This window comes from Myotis nattereri (genome assembly GCF_964212035.1).
Source record: "Myotis nattereri genome assembly, chromosome: 21".
Classification (NCBI taxonomy): Eukaryota; Metazoa; Chordata; class Mammalia; order Chiroptera; family Vespertilionidae; genus Myotis; species Myotis nattereri.
In genome coordinates this window covers 9,879,697-9,898,747 of record NC_138097.1, presented here as the reverse complement: position 1 = coordinate 9,898,747, position 19,051 = coordinate 9,879,697, and the positions used below count along the sequence as shown (strand labels likewise).

The 19,051-nt window shown below is 45.7% G+C and overlaps 1 protein-coding gene across 1 annotated transcript in view; it reads right to left on the bottom strand.

Annotated features, from left to right (window-relative positions):
• IQGAP1 (IQ motif containing GTPase activating protein 1) overlaps positions 1-14,714 on the bottom strand; it is a 104,587-nt gene extending 89,873 nt beyond the window's left edge. Inside the window, exons 1-2 of the mRNA XM_081114735.1 lie at positions 14,547-14,714; positions 12,487-12,586 (exon numbers count right to left, since the gene is read on the bottom strand). Coding sequence (XP_080970861.1) covers positions 12,487-12,586; positions 14,547-14,601 — 155 coding nt within the window. The 5' untranslated portion in view covers positions 14,602-14,714. The remainder of the gene's footprint in view (positions 1-12,486; positions 12,587-14,546) is intronic.
• Positions 14,715-19,051: the final 4,337 nt, after the last annotated feature.

The window sequence follows — 19,051 nt, the reverse complement described above, 5'->3', positions numbered from 1 at the left end:
TCTCTCTCCCTCTCCCTTCCTCTCTGAAATCAATAAAAATATATTAAAAATAAAAGAGAGATGATCCTTAACTGAAAAAGAGCAGATTGTTCCTAAGCCAGAAGAGGAGGTTGCACAGGAAAAAAATAAATAAATAAAGACAGCCCAGAAGAAACTGAGGAAATGAAAATTTAAAATAAATAAAAATAATGCCCCTCTCACAGTAATGCTGCATGTAAATTACTACATCATCATTCGGTTAATCACTGGTGGCTACTGCTGCTGTCATTATTATTTTTAGAAGCAGACGTAGTGCCGCAGAGGGCTGTGGAGTCCTCGCCAAACCTGAAATCTGGATCAACCACTTACTAGCCGGGCGCGTCCGTTTCTCTGGGCTTTGCTTTCTTTTCTGTTAAATGGAGATAAGAATAAGCACCTCCCAGAACTTCAAGAATAGCTCCTTAGACGATGCGTATACAGTGCTTAGCACAGTGCCTAGCACATAAGAAGTGCTTAATAAATGACACAGTGATAAGAGTGCTGAAGACAGGGAGAAGGAGAATACCGACATTGGCGCAAAGGGCAGGATTGGGTTTTTGGATTCGGGGGGCGGGGGGAGGGGGGCTTTTTGGCTTACTAGAAGTATGAAGGTTTGTAAAATAAAATGCCTTATTGAAAAATAAATTAATTTTTCGCAACATATAATTATAAGCAAAAATTTAAAAAAACACACACACATTCAAGCTTAAGCAACTAAATTCTCTTTAAAATAAACTAGTAACCAGATCTTTCATTTGTATGTTGAAGAGTCTTTGATTCACACGCTGTGAAAGCACGGGCATCAATCAGATTACCAGGGGCTCTTCCAGAAGAAAAATCAAGACGCAGAGTCCTGATTTGATCAGGTAGGCAACGGGACCTCGCAGAAGTGTCGCTTCCCTCAGCTTGCTCAAAGATAGTCGCTAGGCAACCAAGCCACACATTAAATAAACAGCCCCAATAATATGAATCACTTCCGGATGGTCTCACTTTGCCTACCAGCACCTTCTTACACAAATACTTCCTATGAAAGGGTTTCTTTAGCAGCCACAACTGGAGACAACCAAGAGTCCATCGAATACCACATGGCTTTAAAATGTTCAAATCAGTTTCTACTACCAACAGGTAAGGAGAATTGCTTAACTGTGAAGCAGAAGGGATTCTGCAGAAATCAGAGGCAGCTCACTATGCAAAGCCAGAAAATTAAGTTCCTAGAACATGCCAACTTAGGCCCTAAAATCTTTTTTTTTTTTTTTTTTTACTATAGTTTCATTTATACTATTGTTGCTCTGACCTCTAAGAACAGAAGGAAATATACGCCAAATTAGGTCAAATTAATGATCCGCTTAGCCTAGTCAGACTTGCCCAACTCTGACTGGTGAACAATTCATACACTCAACCTGGCCAGTTAACAATGGTTTCCTGTGGTCATATCCACCCGAGACTTACTGAAAATATTAAGTCCAATTCTCTTGGCTACCATCCCCTTTTTTCCACCTAAAAGGGATCCTATGTGTCACATTATTCTTCATGAACTAATCAGAGACCATGTGATTTATTATCAAGAACAGAGAGGAGACCTAGCCAGTTTGGCTCAGTGGATAGAGCATCAGCCTGCAGACTGAAGGGTCCCGGGTTCGATTCCGGTCAAAGGCACATGCCTGGGTTGCAGGCTTAATTCCCAGTAGGGGACGTGCAGGAGGCAGCCAATCAATGATTCTCTCTCATCATTGATGTTTCTATCTCTCTCTACCTCTCCCTTCCTCTCTGAAAGCAATAAAAATATATTTAAAATTAAAATAAGAACGGAGAGGAAAAAGGAGTTAATGGTTCAAAATGAAAATTGCAATACCACATGGCTTAGCAACTACCATTAACCGAACCAATGGAAAAAATCAAGATGGTAGAAAATCAAGTCAGTGAGGCAGAAGATATATGCGAGACATCTAGAATGCTGATTCAACCAAGGTAAACAAAGTGAAGAACAGCCATAAAACAGACTGTGCAGATCTAACCTAACAACAGGCACCCCCAAGACAGAACTAATGAATCAGAACCAAACCAAGGTATAACAGACCATTTCCTAGAGCTAAAATAAACAAACAAAAAAGATATCATAAACCCAGAAGAGTCTCATTACCGGCAGAATTACTAAGCTGACATCAACTCTAAGATGTAAGTTGGGGAAACCTCAAGAAACAAGAATTTCACAAGTTTCAAGTCATGAAAAGGTGTAAAAAGAAGTTACTTGTCATGGAGTTAAAATCAAGCTCCCGTCAGCCCTGGCCGGCGTGGATCAGTTGGTTGGGTGTCATCCTGTGCACCAAGGGAACACCAGCCCAGGTTTCCGGTTTGGTCCCTGATCCAGGTGCATTTGTGTGGGAGGCAACCAATCCATGTTTCTCTCTCACATTAATGTTTCTCTTTCTCTCCCTTTCCCTCTAAAATCAATAAAAACATTTTTTTTTAAATCCTCACCCGAGGACTTTTTTTTTTTTTCCCATTGATTTTTCAGAGAGAGGGAAAGACGGAAAGAAACATCGATGTGAGAGAAACACATCAATTGGTTGCCTCCTGCACGAGCCCTGGCCAGGGCCTGGGCCAAGGAGGAGCCTGCAACCTAGTTACATGCCCTTAGCCGGAATCGAACCTAGGACCCTCTGGTCTGCATGCAGACGCTCTATCCAAATAGGCTAGGGCTAAAAACGTATTTTTTAATAAAATCATGCTAGCTTCAGGTATTACTTCTCAGTAAGTACAAGAAAATTAAATCATATCTATTTTCTCAGGAAAAATGAAATATAGCACCATAACAGAACAAAAAGCCTAGAACTATATGTAATCTAACATCTGAGAAAGCAGACAATAACTGTTAATAGGTAGTAATAACATTGTTTTTTAAATGATATCAGAATAATTTAGAAACACCACGAATTTTAAAGACTTAAATTCTTAAAAAACATTAAGTCGCTAATCAGGGAAAAGATAACAGAATATAAAACTTCAAATTTTAGCAGGGCTATAGAGAAGTTAAACTATCTAAACTTTGAATTTAGAAGATATTATAAACAGAAAGATTAACATTTAAGTGACAAAATTTAAAACTGTACAATGAGCCCTAACCGGTTTGGCTCAGTGGATAGAGCGTCGGCCTGTGGACTCAAGGGTCCCAGGTTCGATCCCGGTCAAGGGCATGAACCTTGGTTGCGGGCACACCCCCAGTGGGAGGTGTGCAGGAGGCGGCTGATCAATGTTTCTATTTCATCGATGTTTCTGACTCTCTATCCCTCTCCCTTCCTCTCTGTAAAAAATCAATAAAAACAAAACAAAGCTGAACAGTGAAATAACAAAGAAAGTGGAAAATTAAGGGAAATATTGGTAGCAAATATGACAGAAGGTTGACGTTCAGATTCTTTTTGGAAACTGAGGTATAACTGACATATAACACTGTATTAGTTTAAGAAGTATAACATGCTTTCCCTGCTGATAGCGCTTGCAAACATGGTGAACATTCCTAAAACCTGGCGAACTTTCTGTGAGAAGGTGGCAAGCATCAGCCCCACAAGTAACACAGTACAAGAAGGGCAAGGATTCTCTCTGTGTGTGCGCAGGGAAAGCGGCATTGTGACAGGAAGCAGAGTGGCCACAGTGGGCAGACGAAGCCGATTTTCTGAAAAAAGGCTAAAACTACAAAGAAGATTGTGCCGAGGCTTGAATGCGTTGAGCTCAACTGGAGATCTAAGAGAATGCTGGCTATGAAGAGATGCAAGCATTCTGAACTGGGAGGAGATAAGAGAAAGGGTCAAGTGATCCAGTCCTAAGCTTCATACTTTGTTTTATTATTATGACAGTAAAATCTTGATATGTTCACTTCAAAAAAAAAAGAGGTACAACATAATGATCATATATTTGTGTCTATTATAAAATGATCACCACAGTAAGTCTAGTTAACACACATCCCCCTCCATCGTTACAAAGAAAATACGTTTCCTGTGATGAGTCGATAAGATTTATTATCTTAGCCACTTTCAAAAATGCAATACAGTATTATTAACTGTAGGACATCCATATTATAAGGGTGCTCACAAAAGTTAACATCATAATCCCAGAAGATATACAACCTAAAATAAAACTGGTAAACAAATATGTAGGGAAATATTTAACATTTCCAGCAATCAAAGCAATATAATATCTTTTTATATACATTTTATTGATTTTTTACAGAGAGGAAGGGAGAGAGATAGAGAGTTAGAAACATCAATGAGAGAGAAACATCGATCAGCTGCCTCCTGCACACCTCCTACTGGGGATGTGCCCGCAACCAAGGTACATGCCCTTGACCGGAATTGAACCTGGGACCTTTCAGTCCACAGGCCAACGCTCTATCCACTGAGCCAAACCAGTTTCAGCCAAAGCAATATAATATTAAACTGGAATAAATAAAGTATGAACATTATGTACCCACTGAAAATAGTAATTAAATGGCACTATAGCAATTTTAAAAACCTAAATTCATTATTACAATCTAAAAATTATGTTAGACAGTTTGGCCGGTGTTGCTCAGTGGTTGAGCATTGATCTATGAACCAGGAGGTCACACTTCGATTGCCGGTCAGGGCACACGCCCAGGTTGCAGGCTCAATGCCCAGTAGGGGGCATGCAGGAGGCAGCCGACTAGTGATTCTCTCTCTCATCATTGATGTTTCTATCTCTCTCTCCCTCTCCCTTCCTCTCTGAAATCAATAAAAATATATATTTAAAATAAAAATAAAATAATAAATAAAATAAAACTATGTTAGACTGTTTTTCCCTTTTCTTCATTCCTTTTTTCTTTATTTTAACATTCACGATCATTGTAAAAAGCAATTTAAATAGACAGAAGGGCATTAAATAAAAAGGAACGTCCTCTCATACCATTCACCTCTATCCTACTTCCTAGAGCAGCGATGGCGACCCTATGACATGTGTGTGAGAGGTGACACGCGAACTCATTTTTTTGGTTGATTTTTCTTTGTTAAATGGCATTTAAATATATAAAATAAATATCAAAAATATAAGTCTTTGTTTCACTATGGTTGCAAATATCAAAAAATTTCTATAAGTGACACGGCACCAGAGTTAAGTTAGGGTTTTTCAAAATGCTGCCACGCCGAGCTCTAAAGGTTCATCACTGTCCTAGAGAGTAGCCTCTGTCTCTGGAGTTCCTTTTTAAGACAAGAGCTTATGTCTGAAGTGAAAAAACTAGGTCTAACCAAACGTTAGGACCTTGAAAGTACCCAGAAAAGTTTATGAATACTTCATCATCTTTATAGTGAATTGGCTTTGCCATCAAGGACCAGGATAAAGAATACATCTAGTGAATGCCAACTGTACTTAGACACTGTGCCAAGCACTTCAGCTCACAGCAGCTCCTAAGATGCATGGTAGATCATTTTGCAAAGGACAAATTTAGGCTCACTCCCTGAGGTTAAAGCGACTTGCAAAAGCAGGCTCAGAACTCACACCTGCCAAAACTGAAAGTCCTACCTCTTTTCACTTCGTATATCACTGAAGTCAAGATTTTCAAAGACGTTTTAATCAGACTTTTTCCAGTTCTGTTTTACTTGATATTTAGTATTTTGAAAGTATGGTCATATGACTTTTCTTAGTAATAATGATAGCTACTAACTAGCTGACTGCCTAATATTTACCAGATTACTCTTCACATTTTTTTTTTTAACTAGAGGAAGGTAGGAGATAGAAACATCAATGATGAGAGAGAATCATTGACGGGCTGCCTCCTGCACGCCCCACACCGGGGATTGAGTCTGCAACCCAGGCATGTGCCCTTGTCCAGAATCGAACCTGGAACCCTTCAGTCCGCAGGCTGACGCTCTATCCACTGAGCCAAACCGTCTAGGGCCTCTTCACATTTCTTAATTATAAATTTGCTAACAGTCTCAGCTACACAGTTAGGTAAAAAGCTTTATGTGGCCACACCAGAAACTAACCTCCTCCCACTTACAACATTGTTACTATATGGAAAGTAACTATTGTTACTACTCTCAATTTGAATCACTTTATAACAAATACACTTCTATTTAAATGCAATCCACTTCTTACCAGGAGTCTGTGGCATGCAGCTGCACTAAGTTTCAGAAAAGAGATCAGAGGTTTTCATTTATGTCACCATTTTAAAAGAGAGTTAAGAATAAACCCCACACCATACTTCCTCCCTTGATAATTATGAACACATGAACGCATCCAGCTGGCTGTCCCAACGTGCCACCAACTAGCCACGTGCGCGGTAGCCCCTTAATCACACTGGGTCTCCCGAGAATATTAAACTAGTTTTCTCATCTGCTAAAGAAGAGCTTGAGTCACCTCCTAAAAATGATCCCCCTCGATCGTTAAGTGATATTCCTCCAATGGAAAATTCTAGAAGCCGGTGGGCAAGCTGTTCTTCCTAGTTACCTCACCTATCCATTTTATTTTCTTGCCTCTTTCAATGTCTTTAACGTCTGTTTTCAGGATCACGGTGGGTCAGCCTGGACCTATCCAAATGTTACTGAAATTCAGATCCCAGTTAGGGGAGAGGAGATCTGAAGAGTTCATCCCAGAAAAGGGTCGATGCCAACCACAAAGACCCATGCAAGACCTGATTTCCTTCCAAGAAACTTTTCAACTCCCCTAAATGACAGAAGGTAAAGTGCCTCTATCTAGTGCTACTGTTGTGGTTTCTGACCGTCTCTAACCAGCCACGGCCCTTACTTTCCCTTCCGTAAGGGGGTGAGCTGGGGCATGCAGACTGAGCGGGAGGAGGGTGGCTCGTGACAGTCCTGAAAAGGCATACCAGCAAGCCTCTGAAAGAAGGAATCCTAAATGTGAACTGGGAGAGTGCTGGAAATAACCTGGAACTAACCTTCTTCCTGTGACCTTTAAGCTAACTGAATTTAAAATATATATATATATTTTTATGTACTTCAGAGTGGAAGAGAGAGAGAGAGAGAGAGAGAGAGAGAGAGAGAGAGAGAGAGAGAAACATCAATGATGAGCCCAGCTGGCATGGCTCAGTGGTTGAGTGTCAACCTATGAACCAGGAGGTCACGGTTTGATTCCTGGTCAGGGCACATGCCCAGGTTTCGGGCTCCATCCCCAGTGTGGAGTGTGCAGAAGGCAACTGATCCATGATTCTCTTTCATCATTGATGTTTCTTTCTTTCTCTCTCTCTCTCTCTCTCTCTCTCTCTCTCTCTCTCTCCTTTCCTCTCTGAAATCCATAAAAATATATTTGAAAAAAAGAAACATCAATGATGAGAAAGAATCATTGATTGGCTGCCTCCTGCACGCCCCACACTGGGGATGGAGCCCGCAACCCGGGCATGTGCCCTGATTGGAAATGGAACCGTGACTTCCCGGTTTAACCACTGAGCCAGGACGGCCGGGCCTGAATTTAATCCCATTTCCAGTACTACTCTCTTTATCTTCAGATTGCCCTACCTGATATGTTTTCTTCCTTTTTTTTCCACCTGATCTATTTTTGTCACCTGATCTATTTTTTCTGATCTATTACTTCTTCCTGTGCAAGACCTCACATATTTAAATCTCACCTCCTTCCCTTGAGTGACAGCGCTGTGCATTCCTACTCTCCTTAGCCAAAACAAATGGAAAGCCCAATTAGAACAGGCAAAAGGATAAAAATAAACCAGCATTTAAATAAGCATACACATGTAATTTCAGATGGCTCCCTTTATAAAGTCCTTGATCTGCTCTGTAGCCCTAGCAAAAAGCCCGATATCCTTAGATAATATTTCCTTAGAACAACAACTTAACTTCCACATGGAAGCTGCTCCTCAAAGAATAAAGAAAGCAGAAGCTCTGCATTTTCTATTTCCCAACCACCCCAGGGCATCCTTTTGTGGAATCACCCCTAAATTTTCCCTGTTAACTTTTTGGGGAAACACAGACCCACACCCACAGCCCTCTCTCGTTTCTCTGCACACACTCTTACTTACACACACGGTTTCCACACAATCACAGTCACTCTCCTCTCCTTCCACTGAAGAGCTCTGTTGCAGGTACATGGCAAAACGGCGTGCCCTGCGATACACAATGGGGCCACTGTCCTGCAAGGTGGAGCCTTGAGTGGGAGGAGCGGCGGTCTTATAAATAGAGCTAAAGAGGGGGACCTTTTCTCCCCTGGATCTCTCTGATCTTTCTTCCTGGCCTTGGAACCGGTGTAAGTTCCAGGCCCTGGCGGCTCTTCCAGTTTGGGAGGGGTGGAGGTTACAAAGGAAGCAGGATGGGGCCAATCCAAAAAGGCGAACGGGGCTCAAGAGGAAAGAGGGGCCCTCGCAGCACAGAAGGGGCAGCCCAGCTCTCCAGGTTAAGAGATACAACTGGGCGCTCGCCGGTTTGGCTCAGGGGATAGAGCAGTGGTTCTCAACCTTCCTAATGCCGCGACCCTTTGATACAGCTCCTCATGTTGTGGTGACCCCCAACCATAACATTATTTTCGTTGCTACTTCATCACTGTCATGTTGCTACTGTTATGAATCGTCATGTAAATATCTGATATGCAGGATGTATTTTCATTGTTACAAATTGAACGTAATTAAAGCATGGTGATGAATCACAAAAACAATATGTAATTATATATGTGTTTTCCGATGGTCTTAGGCAACCCCTGTGAAAGTGTCGTTCGACCCCCAAAGGGGTCGCAACCCACAGGTTGAGAACCGCTGGGATAGAGCGTAGGCCTGCAAACTAAAGGGTCCCAGGTTCAATTTCGGCCAAGGGCACATGCCCGGCTTGTGGGCTCAACCCCACCACCACCACCACCACCACCGCAGTAGGGGGCGTGCAGGAGGCAGCCAATCAATGATTCTCTCTCATCACTGATGTTTCTATCTCTCTATCTCTTTATCCCTTCCTCTCTGAAATCAATTAACAAATAAATAAATAAATCTATAATAATAAAAGTGTAATATGCTAAATAGACCGGACATCCTTCTGGACGAAGGCGGGGCTGCAAGGGAAGCCTGGGTCCCGGGTGCCAGAGGGAAGCTGGTGCCGGCAGCCAGGGGAAGGAAGGCCTACTCTTGCACGAATTTTGTGCATTGGGCCTCTAGTAAATAAATAAAAGAGACACAGCTGGAGCTGAAGTCCCAAGCTCATAAGGAAGAGCATGTGATCTGCCTGCGGGGCACCTCAAACACAGCAGGTGGCCGGCCGGGAGGGATCCAGTCCTCTGTTCTCAGCAGGACATTCCAGGCTTCTTTCCCTAACCTTGACTAGTTGCAAAATCTAAATAGGGGCTTCCAACGTTGATTTCCTAACCAAATCTTTAAACAAAAAATTCACCACGTCCAGGTTTTATGTGATTGCCTCCATAAAAAAAAAAAACAGCATGCCCAGCCAGCATGGCTCAGTGGTTGAGCATCGATCTATGAACCAGGAAGTCACGGTTCGATTGCTGGTCAGGGCACATGCCCAGGTTCAGGGCTCGATCCCCAGGAGGGGGCGTGCAGAAGACAGCCGATCAATGATTCTCATCATTGATATTTCTATCTCTTTCTCTCCCTCTCCCTTCCTCTCTGAAATTAATAAAAAACATTTTTTTAAAAAAAATTAAATAAACCAAGCACATTTCACAATGCCTGGCCAGCAGGCAGTGTGTACTAGGGCAAGTAATTGCCACTATTATGTCCTCTCTTATAGCCAACGCATAAAAAATGAAGACTATCACAAATGTCTCACTAAGTATGCAACAACACCCAACTAAAAAACACCCCAGGTGATCATGGTCCCCTGGAGGGATTTTAAAGAAAATGGGTTACCTTCCTATACTGGAAAAAACACCTGACAAATGAAATACCTTGCTAGGGCAGCAACTGAAGAAGGAAATGTGATTATAAAAGCATCATTCTATTCAGGCTATGATATCCCAGCATAGGCAGACTATAGATAGATAGATAGATAGATAGATAGATAGATAGATAGATAGATTGATTTCAGAGAGGAAAGGAAAGGGCGAGAGAGAAACAATGATGAGAGAGAATCATTGATCAGCTGCCTCATGCTCACCCCCTATAGGGGATCGAGCCTGCAACCCGGGCACATGCCCTAACAGAGAATCGAACCATGATCGCTTGGTTTATAGGTCGATGCTTAACCACTGAGCCACAACGGCTGGGCTAGCAGCCTTCTAAAAACATTTTAAATCTTGTTTCTCAACGCGGGGGGACCATCAGAACCACGAGAAGCATTTACAATATACAGGTGTCTGACCTCCCGGCCCAGGTCTAACTGAACCAGAATCTCTGTGGTAAGGCCTGGATATCTGTATTTTTGGGAAGTTTCCTAGGTGATTCTAATGCCCACACCTAGTTAAGAACCACTCGATAAAATGATGACAATTATTCTTCCGTCAAGAAAACTACACATAGACCATGAAAGCTCTAGACTCAGTTTCCTCACTGAAATGAGATGGTTGAACTAGATTAGTTGTGGCAAGGGGGTGTCAGCCAAGACACCTTGCGTAACAAGGAAATTTTACTGTCAAACCCAATATTAAAACAAAAGCAGAGTCCTGGCCCGTAAGTCAGTTGCTGAGAGCGTTGTCCCAATGCGCCAAGGTTGCAGGTTTCACCCCCCATCAGGACCAGAATCAACCAATGAATGCATAAATGAGTGGAAAACAAATCGATGTGTCTGTCTGTCAGTCTGTCTCAAAAAGTCAATACATTTAAAAATAAAACAGCCCTAGCTGGTTTAGCTCAGTGGATGGTGCTCAACCAATGAATGCATAAATGAGTGGAAAACAAATCGATGTGTCTGTCTGTCAGTCTGTCTCAAAAAGTCAATACATTTAAAAATAAAACAGCCCTAGCTGGTTTAGCTCAGTGGATGGTGCGTCAGCCTGCGGACTGAAGGGTCCCGGGTTCGATTCCAGTCAAGAGCACATGCCCGGGTTGTGGGCTCGATCCCCAGTGTGGGGACATGCAGGAGGCAGCCAATCTATGATTCTCTCTCATCACTGATGTTTCTATTTCTCTCCCTCTCCCTTCCTCTCTGAAATCAGTAAAAATATATTTTAACACATAAAACAAAAAACAGAACTGCTTTGGATGCAGGAAGGAAGGAGAATTGAGGCTCCGTCTGCCTGTCCATCCCCAGCTCATCTCAACGGAATCAACAAGGCTTCACAGAGCACAACCTGGACTCTCAGACCAGCTGCACCTCCCAAACCCTCTGACCTTCCAAAGCTGGAGCTAGTCCATCCACAACTGGAGGAGCAGAGAACTGCATCTTCTTGTTCAAGAAGTCCTTACAGACCTTGTATAGGAAACCAACCCCTTTTATAATAACACACTCCTCTGGTGTCTAACCTTCCATTTAGAAAAACAATTCTCCCCACCTCAATCATCGCTAATCCCACAGTCTCCCGGGAGACCTTTAAGCTCCGGAAAAAAGCCTGGATTCAAGCGGACACACCAAATGCATGTTAGTGGCAGCCCCAGGGACAGGACGAAGGGGAAACAGGACCAGGAGGGGGCACAAAGGGAACGCCATCGTGTCTTTTTGAGAGGAAAGAGCAAGATCTGAAAGGGCTAACATTTGTTCCTGCTGAAATACATGCATGTTTGCTGTCCTGTCCTTGGACTTTCCTGTAGCGTCTTTTATATTTTCAGAATTAAAAATAAACAAAAAATCTTGTTTATTAGTCACACTTCAAACATCCATGATTTTCATTAGCCTATGCATCACGAATACCTGTCATTATATCCCTTGCTGGCCTTCTCCGCCAAAGCTCACTTATAGGATACCTGATCTGTAATTACATCTATCTGCCCCGGGACGTTCAAAGGGACAGGGCGCCGGGACAAAAGGAACGAACAACGGATAGCAAACCGAGACTCGAAGAAGATGGCCACAAAAGGCCTCGGACATCTGATGAAGCAAAAGAGCAGCTGTACATTCGCTTCACAAAGGACTCAGAGGACGCTGCCTCTGGTACGCTGTCTCTGGGCCTATACTCGTAGCGCTGCCAAGGAGAGAAGGAACCCAACTCGTAGATAAAGCAAAACGAAGAACTGGTGAGACATTAACGCCCAAGAACTTCTAATCCTAACAATGCTCTTTCTCCACCCAACCCCCCCCCCCCCCCCCCCGAGCTGGGAGTGCCTCACACAGGCACCCTGGGCATAAATCAGAACAACACAAACTTGGACACTTTTCAGTATATAAAAACGTCCACCATACGTCATACTTTAAACAATAAAGGATTTAAATTTTTTTTTCAAATGTCCATCAGTGTTTCATGAATAAACTACCACCAAGGTTACTTGGTCCCATGAATAAACACCCTAACTATACTTACTCCTTCAAACCACCGGCCTCCCGCAGACACAGCTACAACAGAGTCAAAGAGGCCTTTATCTGCGGTCACATCCCATCCCAATCTCTTTTTCAGCCAGCCCATCTTTACCTCTTGGCTTCTTCCAAGTGACAAAGGTATTCATAAGCCACATTCTGCCGTCTCCTTTCATCCATCTCCTCCGCAGTGAGTCTCTCGTTATCCAGGACAGCTGAAACATGAAAGAATCCGTAACCTTTCTGAGCGATAAGAGGACGCCACAACCTCCCATTCCTGCTTGTCACTTAGTCAGGGTAACCTGTGGATGTGGGGCCGGACAGGTGTACTAGAATGACTTTCCTAAAACAGGACTATACCTATCTTACCCTTTAAAAAAAAAAAAAAAGTATGCTCATATGAACATGCCCTATAGTTTAGCATAACTTGAAAAATAGTAAGTTGACATTTGGAGCCAAATCTGTCCTCATCCATCTGCCAGACTTTTTCTAAATTGAGCTGAAAATGTCGTTCCCCTCTTGTATTAATAACCAAAGCCAGCCCTAACCGGTTTGGCTCAGTGGATAGAGCATCAGCCTGCAGACTGAAAGGTCCCAGGTTCGATTCCGGTCAAGGGCATGTACCTGGGTTGCGGGCACATCCCCAGTTTGGGGTGTGCAGGAGGCAGCTGAAAGATGTTTCTAACTCTCTATCCCTCTCCCTTCCTCTCTGTAAAAAAAAAATCAATAAAATATATTTAAAAAAATAAAAATAAAATAACCAAAGCCAGCAGTCCAGTCATTGAGAACAAAGTGGCCGTCATGGTGCTGAGCCTTTTACATGCAGTCTCTCATTGAAGCTCCACAGCAATCCTGCGATGATCGCGCCCATTTTACAGATGAGGAAACTGAGGCAGGTTGATCTCCGCCCCATGTGGTGGGGCCTGACTTGTGGGGCCTGACTTCAAACCCAGGCGGTCTATCTCACAATCCCGTGTGTGAGCTTAACCTCGAAGCAATCCACCTCTTGCTTGGGCGCCCAGGGTCTGGAATAAATTCCTAACTCCTGGGGGTGGCATTCAAGGCCTTGCCCAACTTCGCTCCAACTACTTTGGGAAACTCGCCTCCCCGCTCCCTGCCCTTCCTCCCACCACCGTGCACTCCAGGCCATAATCCCCGGTGCCTTTCTGCTGTTCTGTATCTTAGTTTATGCTCTTCCCTCTTCAAGCCACGTCTATTGCCCCATCACACTTGACAGCACACTTCGAGGCTCTGTTCAAACCTATGCCCCCCCGCCCTTCCCCAGGCTGATCCCCACCCAGGCTCCTCTTTATGCCTGGTGTTTCCACGCATCTTTTATCTTTATGACACCTTATTATCACGGGGAGGTACACCTGTCTGTCTCTCTGATTAAAACGTTCTCTGAAGGCAGGGGCCGGCTCTGACCTTTCATTTCACACACGTGACACAACGCCTCCCATTTAACGGGGGATGCGTAAAAGTACCTTAAAAACGCAACGTTGCTCCCAGAGCATAAAGTAAAATCGAAAACCTCAAGACTCCCAAGGACTCTGCCTGGGCCGGAGGGAGCTATCCCGCCGGCCGTGCAATGACGTCCCAGGGGCAGCTACAGAAAATGAGGAAGTCCGAGGGTTTTCTGGTTTTATTGCTTTTGAAATCCTGACGGAAGAACCGAGCTGGAGAAAGCTGAAGTGACTTGCCCAGGGCCGCACCTCTCGGCTCGCCCAGGACCGGGCAGGTCTGGACGCGGGGTCCCCCTCGCCGGCAGCACTCAGGCAGCAGCTCCCCAGGAAGAACGAGCAGAGCCCGGTCTCCAGTCCCCGGGACACGCCCTGCTCGGTCCTCCTGCCACCTCACCCTCCTAGGCCGTCCCCTCAATCTCGGCCGCGCGGGGAGGCAGGCGGGAGGCGCGGGGGGAGGCCCTCCAGCCGCAGCGCGCGGGCGACGGCGTGGAAGCCGCCCGGGTCCCCTCCGACCCCCGCCGCCGCCTCGGAGACCGAGGGGCGCGGGCGGGGAGCCCCGCCGCCCGCACCCCTCCCGCCCACCGCTCCGGCTCTTCCGGGTCCGCGCGGCCCGCAGCCGCCCTGCCCCACCCGCCCGGCCGAGCCCCCGGGAAAACGGCGCCTGGGAAGGCAGAGAGCCACCTCCCAGCCCCCCAAGGAGCCCCGCACTCACAGCCATAGTGCGGCCGGAACACGCTCAGCCCGTCAACCTCCTCCGTGGCGGACATGGCGGCCGAGCCCAGGTCTCTGCTGAGGAAGCGGTGAGACCTTAGAGGCGCGGGCGTCGGTGGCTGCAGCTCCTGCAGAGTGCGCGGGCTGCCCTGCCCTCAGGCCCCGCCCCGTCCCCGAGGCCCCGCCCCGTCCCCGAGACCCCGCCCAGGTCCCCGAGGCCCCGCCCTACAGAGCCGGCCCCGCCCCTGAGGCCCCGCCCTGGTCCTCTGAGGCCCCGCCCCAGCGGCCGCACCCTGCCGCGCCGTCGGGAGCGGGCGGAAGTGGGCGGGGCATTGACAGGCTTTCCCGCCCCAGCTCCGCCCATGCCCCGCCCCGCTCCCTCTAGGGCCCGGCGAGAGGTGGAAGAAAGCGGGCGGAGCTCGCCAACAGCTCGGCTCGCCCAGGAAAGCCCGCCCCGCCCTGAGCCCTACCCTCTGAGGCTGGCATCTCATCCGCATCTTGGACAAAACTGATGCCATTGACGGCTTGAAATACAAAAGGTGGGCTCCGTCCCCTCCCCCGCCTGCCGAGCTAAACTCTGCACCTACGGCCTCGCAGGAGGGCGCCCTGGGCGGTGGCCCCGGGTGTGCCTATCGGACGCAGGGAGGACCCAACTGCCCTGAGGGGCTGACTGCAGGGTCCTGCCTCAGTTCTCGCCTAGGTTCCCCGGGGGGCGTGCGATTGGAACTGCTTGACCGTCCTAGGGCTCTTTCCCTTGCAGCTTGTGCGCTGCCCTTGAAATAATTGTTATTCCACGGATTTCTGTCCTCAGCCCTCTTCCGTTTTTCTCTTTGTCCATCTTTCTGAGTAACTTTACCCATGCTTACCTTAAATTGCTGAAGAGCCCTAATATATATACACTAGAGGCCCGGTGCACAAAAATTTGTGCACTGGGTGGGGGGTCCCTCAGCCCGGCCTGTGCCCTCTCACAATCTGGGACCCCTCGGGAGATAACGACCTGCTGGCTTAGGCCTGCTCCCGGGTGGCAGAGAGCAGGCCCAATCCCTAGTGCAGCCCGTGGTCGGACTCAGAGCAGAGTCGATTGGGGAGTTGGGGCGCTGCCCCCTGTCACACTCAAGGCAGGATCGATGGGGAGGTTGCGGCGCCACCCCCTGTCATGCACAGAGCAGGGCCCATCAGGGTGTTGAGGAGCTCCCCCCTGTCACTCACAGAGTAGGGCTGATAGAGGAGTTGGGGCACCGCCCCCTGTCACACACAGAGCAGGGCAGATCAGGGGGTTGGGGCGCCACCACTGTCACACTCAGGGCAGGGCCTATAGGGAGGTTATGGCTCTACCCCATCACACACAGAGCAGGGCCCGGGGCGGGGGGCGGGGGGGGTTGGGGTGCCACACACTGTCACACACAGAGCAGGGCCCCGTGGGGGGGGGGGTTTGGGGCGCCACACCCTGTCACACACAGAGCCGCAGGGCGATCAGGGGGTTGGGGAGCTCCCCCCTATCAGGCACAGAGCAGGGCTGATCAGGGGGTTGGGTCGCCTTCCCCTGTCAGGAACAGAGCAGGGCCGATAGGGAGGTTGTGGCCCCACCCCCTGTCACACACAGAGCCGCAGGGTGACCAGGGGGTTTGGGCGCTGCCCCCTGTAATGCTGATCCCGGTGCTGGGAGGCACATTACCCTTTTACTATATAGAATAGAGGCCTGGTGCATGGGTGGGAGCTGGCTGGTTTGCCCTGAAGGGTGTCCTGGATCAGGGTGGGGGTCCTCACTGGGGTGCCTGGCCAGCCTGGGTGAGGGGATGATGGCTGTTTGCAGCTGGTCACACACCCTTCAGGGTGGGGGGTCCCCACTGGGGTGCCTGGCCAGTCTGGGTGAGGGGCTGAGGGCTGTTTTCAGGTTGGGACTGAAGCTCCCAACTGCTCCTTTTTTTCTTTTTTTTTTCTTTTTTTATTCTGGGCCACCTTTAGCTCTGAGGCTCCAGCTCTTAGGCCTCCTTTCCTGAAAGCAGGTATCTGGTTTGTTTCAGTTCTATAATCGAAACTCTGTATCAACTCCAGCTTTGAGATCCCAGCCAGCTGAAAGCTGGTTTCTGGGGTTTTGTTTAGCTTCTATATGTTACAATGTTTCTTAAACTGCAAGCTCAGAGGCCAGCAAGGCAGGTGGGGAACGTTGCAGTCCTCCATCACTGAAGCAAGCAAGCCTCATGTTCAGTTTAAGCTGCCTGGCTGCCGGTCGCCATCTTGGCTGGCAGTTAATTTGCATATCACCCTGATTAGCCAATGGGAAGAGTAGCGGTCGTATGCCAATTACCATGTTTCTCTTTTATTAGATAGGATATTATATACTAGCTGCACCCAGCCACGTGTTGCTGTGGCTCAGTCTGGTTAAATGGAAAAGAAAGAAAAGAGAAAGCGCACGTTTCTAATATGTTTAATTTCACAATGCTTGTGGGTATACAATATTTTTTGTTGTTCCATTGTCTGTGAAGATATAGAGATTCTCTGGTTTGCTGACTCTAGAACACGCAACATATAATTGTCCATGTGAGAAGCAATCCGTGTCTAGATCTAAACCGCACAGTTCTAAAGATTGGCCCTGAGCTTTCTTGATGGTGATTGCAAACACCAGTCGAATTGGGAATTGCAATCTCTTAAATGGAAATGGCATATCCGTTGGAATCATAGGGATGCGAGGAATGAGGACATCTTCACCTTTGAAAGGTCCTGTCAAGATTGTTGCTTCTATGACGTTGCTCAGTAATTTTTTTACTGCAAGCCGCGTGCCCCGTTGCAAAGCTTTGGCTGGTTGATATTTCGCAACATGATCATTGGCACGCCGATTTTCAATTGCAGTATGTGCGGTGGCATCCCTGGCAGATCGAGTGAATTCAAAAATTCTGTTGGATAATTAACCGCTTCATCTGCTTCCACAACAGTGTCGACGAACTTGTATGTGACTGCCTCGCTTTGAATGTTAGACTGAATAATATTAAGTTCGTAGACGTCTTTGTTCTTGGCCGCAAGAATAGCTCGTTCACTCAACCAATCGTTATTCTTATACTTGGTTTGAATATTGGGAAATGGTTTTTCAACCAAGTCTTTTGATGTCACTAAATTGCATAAGTTATGAGGCAATGAAATTCGTCCTGAGGTCAGATCAACCGGCACCTTTCTGCTCCCAATGAACGCTATGGTAAACGACACAGCTCAATTCCAACACAATGTCACACGAAATAATTAAATCAAAATGAAAATAAATCGAAATCTATGAAAATTCAATTTAACAATGCAATCGGAAACATTGAAATGGAATCATAAATTTGGAAATCGTAAATGGATCGTAAATCAGAAACATTGAAATGGAATCGTAAAATATTTAGTATAGCGTATGTTGCTTTTACATTCAAAAGATGGCACTGTTTTTCAAAAAAAGCACATTTTTACCTGTCACAGGTGTGACATCTATATAATATGTAGATAAAAACACGCGCGTATTCGAATGCAACGTTGTGTCAAAATTTCAAAGCAATTGGTGAAGAACTTTCAGAGATTTAAGATTTTGAACAAACGAACATTTACATTTTTATTTATATAGATATACTAGAGGCCCGATGCACGAAATTCATGCAAGAGTAGGCCTTTCTTCCCCTGGTTGCCAGCACTGGCTTCCCTCTGGCCGCTGGCAGGCACCTGGGACCAGGCTTCCCTCGCGGCCGGGGCTTCGTCTGGAAGGTCGTCCAGAAGGACATCCGGAATGATGTCTGGTCTAATTAGCATATTACACATTTATTTATTTATTTATTTATTTATTTATTTATTTATCTTCAGACCCTCTAGAAGCCCCAATTCAGTGTTTGGGCTGTGTAATGAACCTGTGAATTCCATAGATACTTCAAATTTAACCTGTCTGACCCTGTAGCTGACCCTGCTACTGCTAGACTCTATTAATAGAAATGCTCAATTAAGTCTAGCATATTTTACCAATCACTTTTCAGAAACTTGTAATAATTTTTGGTCACATTCACAAACTTAGTTCATTCAACATCTTCAAACATTTAAAATCATGTCTATAGACTTACTAGATTTTTTTACTTTCTTCAGTTGTCTGACCTAGAACCTTTGCAATGCCTGGTAATCTTTATAAATCAGATAGACTGACAAATATAATGAACCTTAAGTTCTCTTAGTTGGCCCACTTCCATATATAAGTTTAGTAAGACTTGAACTCAAAATCTTAGGTCTAAGATTAACTCAAATATATATTGAAAATAAGAGTTATAAAATTGTTACTCTAATAAGCCATTTTTAAGCATAGCAAGTGCATAAAATGTGAAATATGCACATATTTATTCTTAACCCCAACATATTAATCCCATAGCTTTTACCCCATTAACCTTAATTCTAAAGATTCTCTAAGTTGGGGGAAAAAATATTATCTAAGTTGAAAGACACAGAGCTCCCAGAAGTTTCCAACTGAATTAAATAAGGTTATTTTTTTAATATATTTTT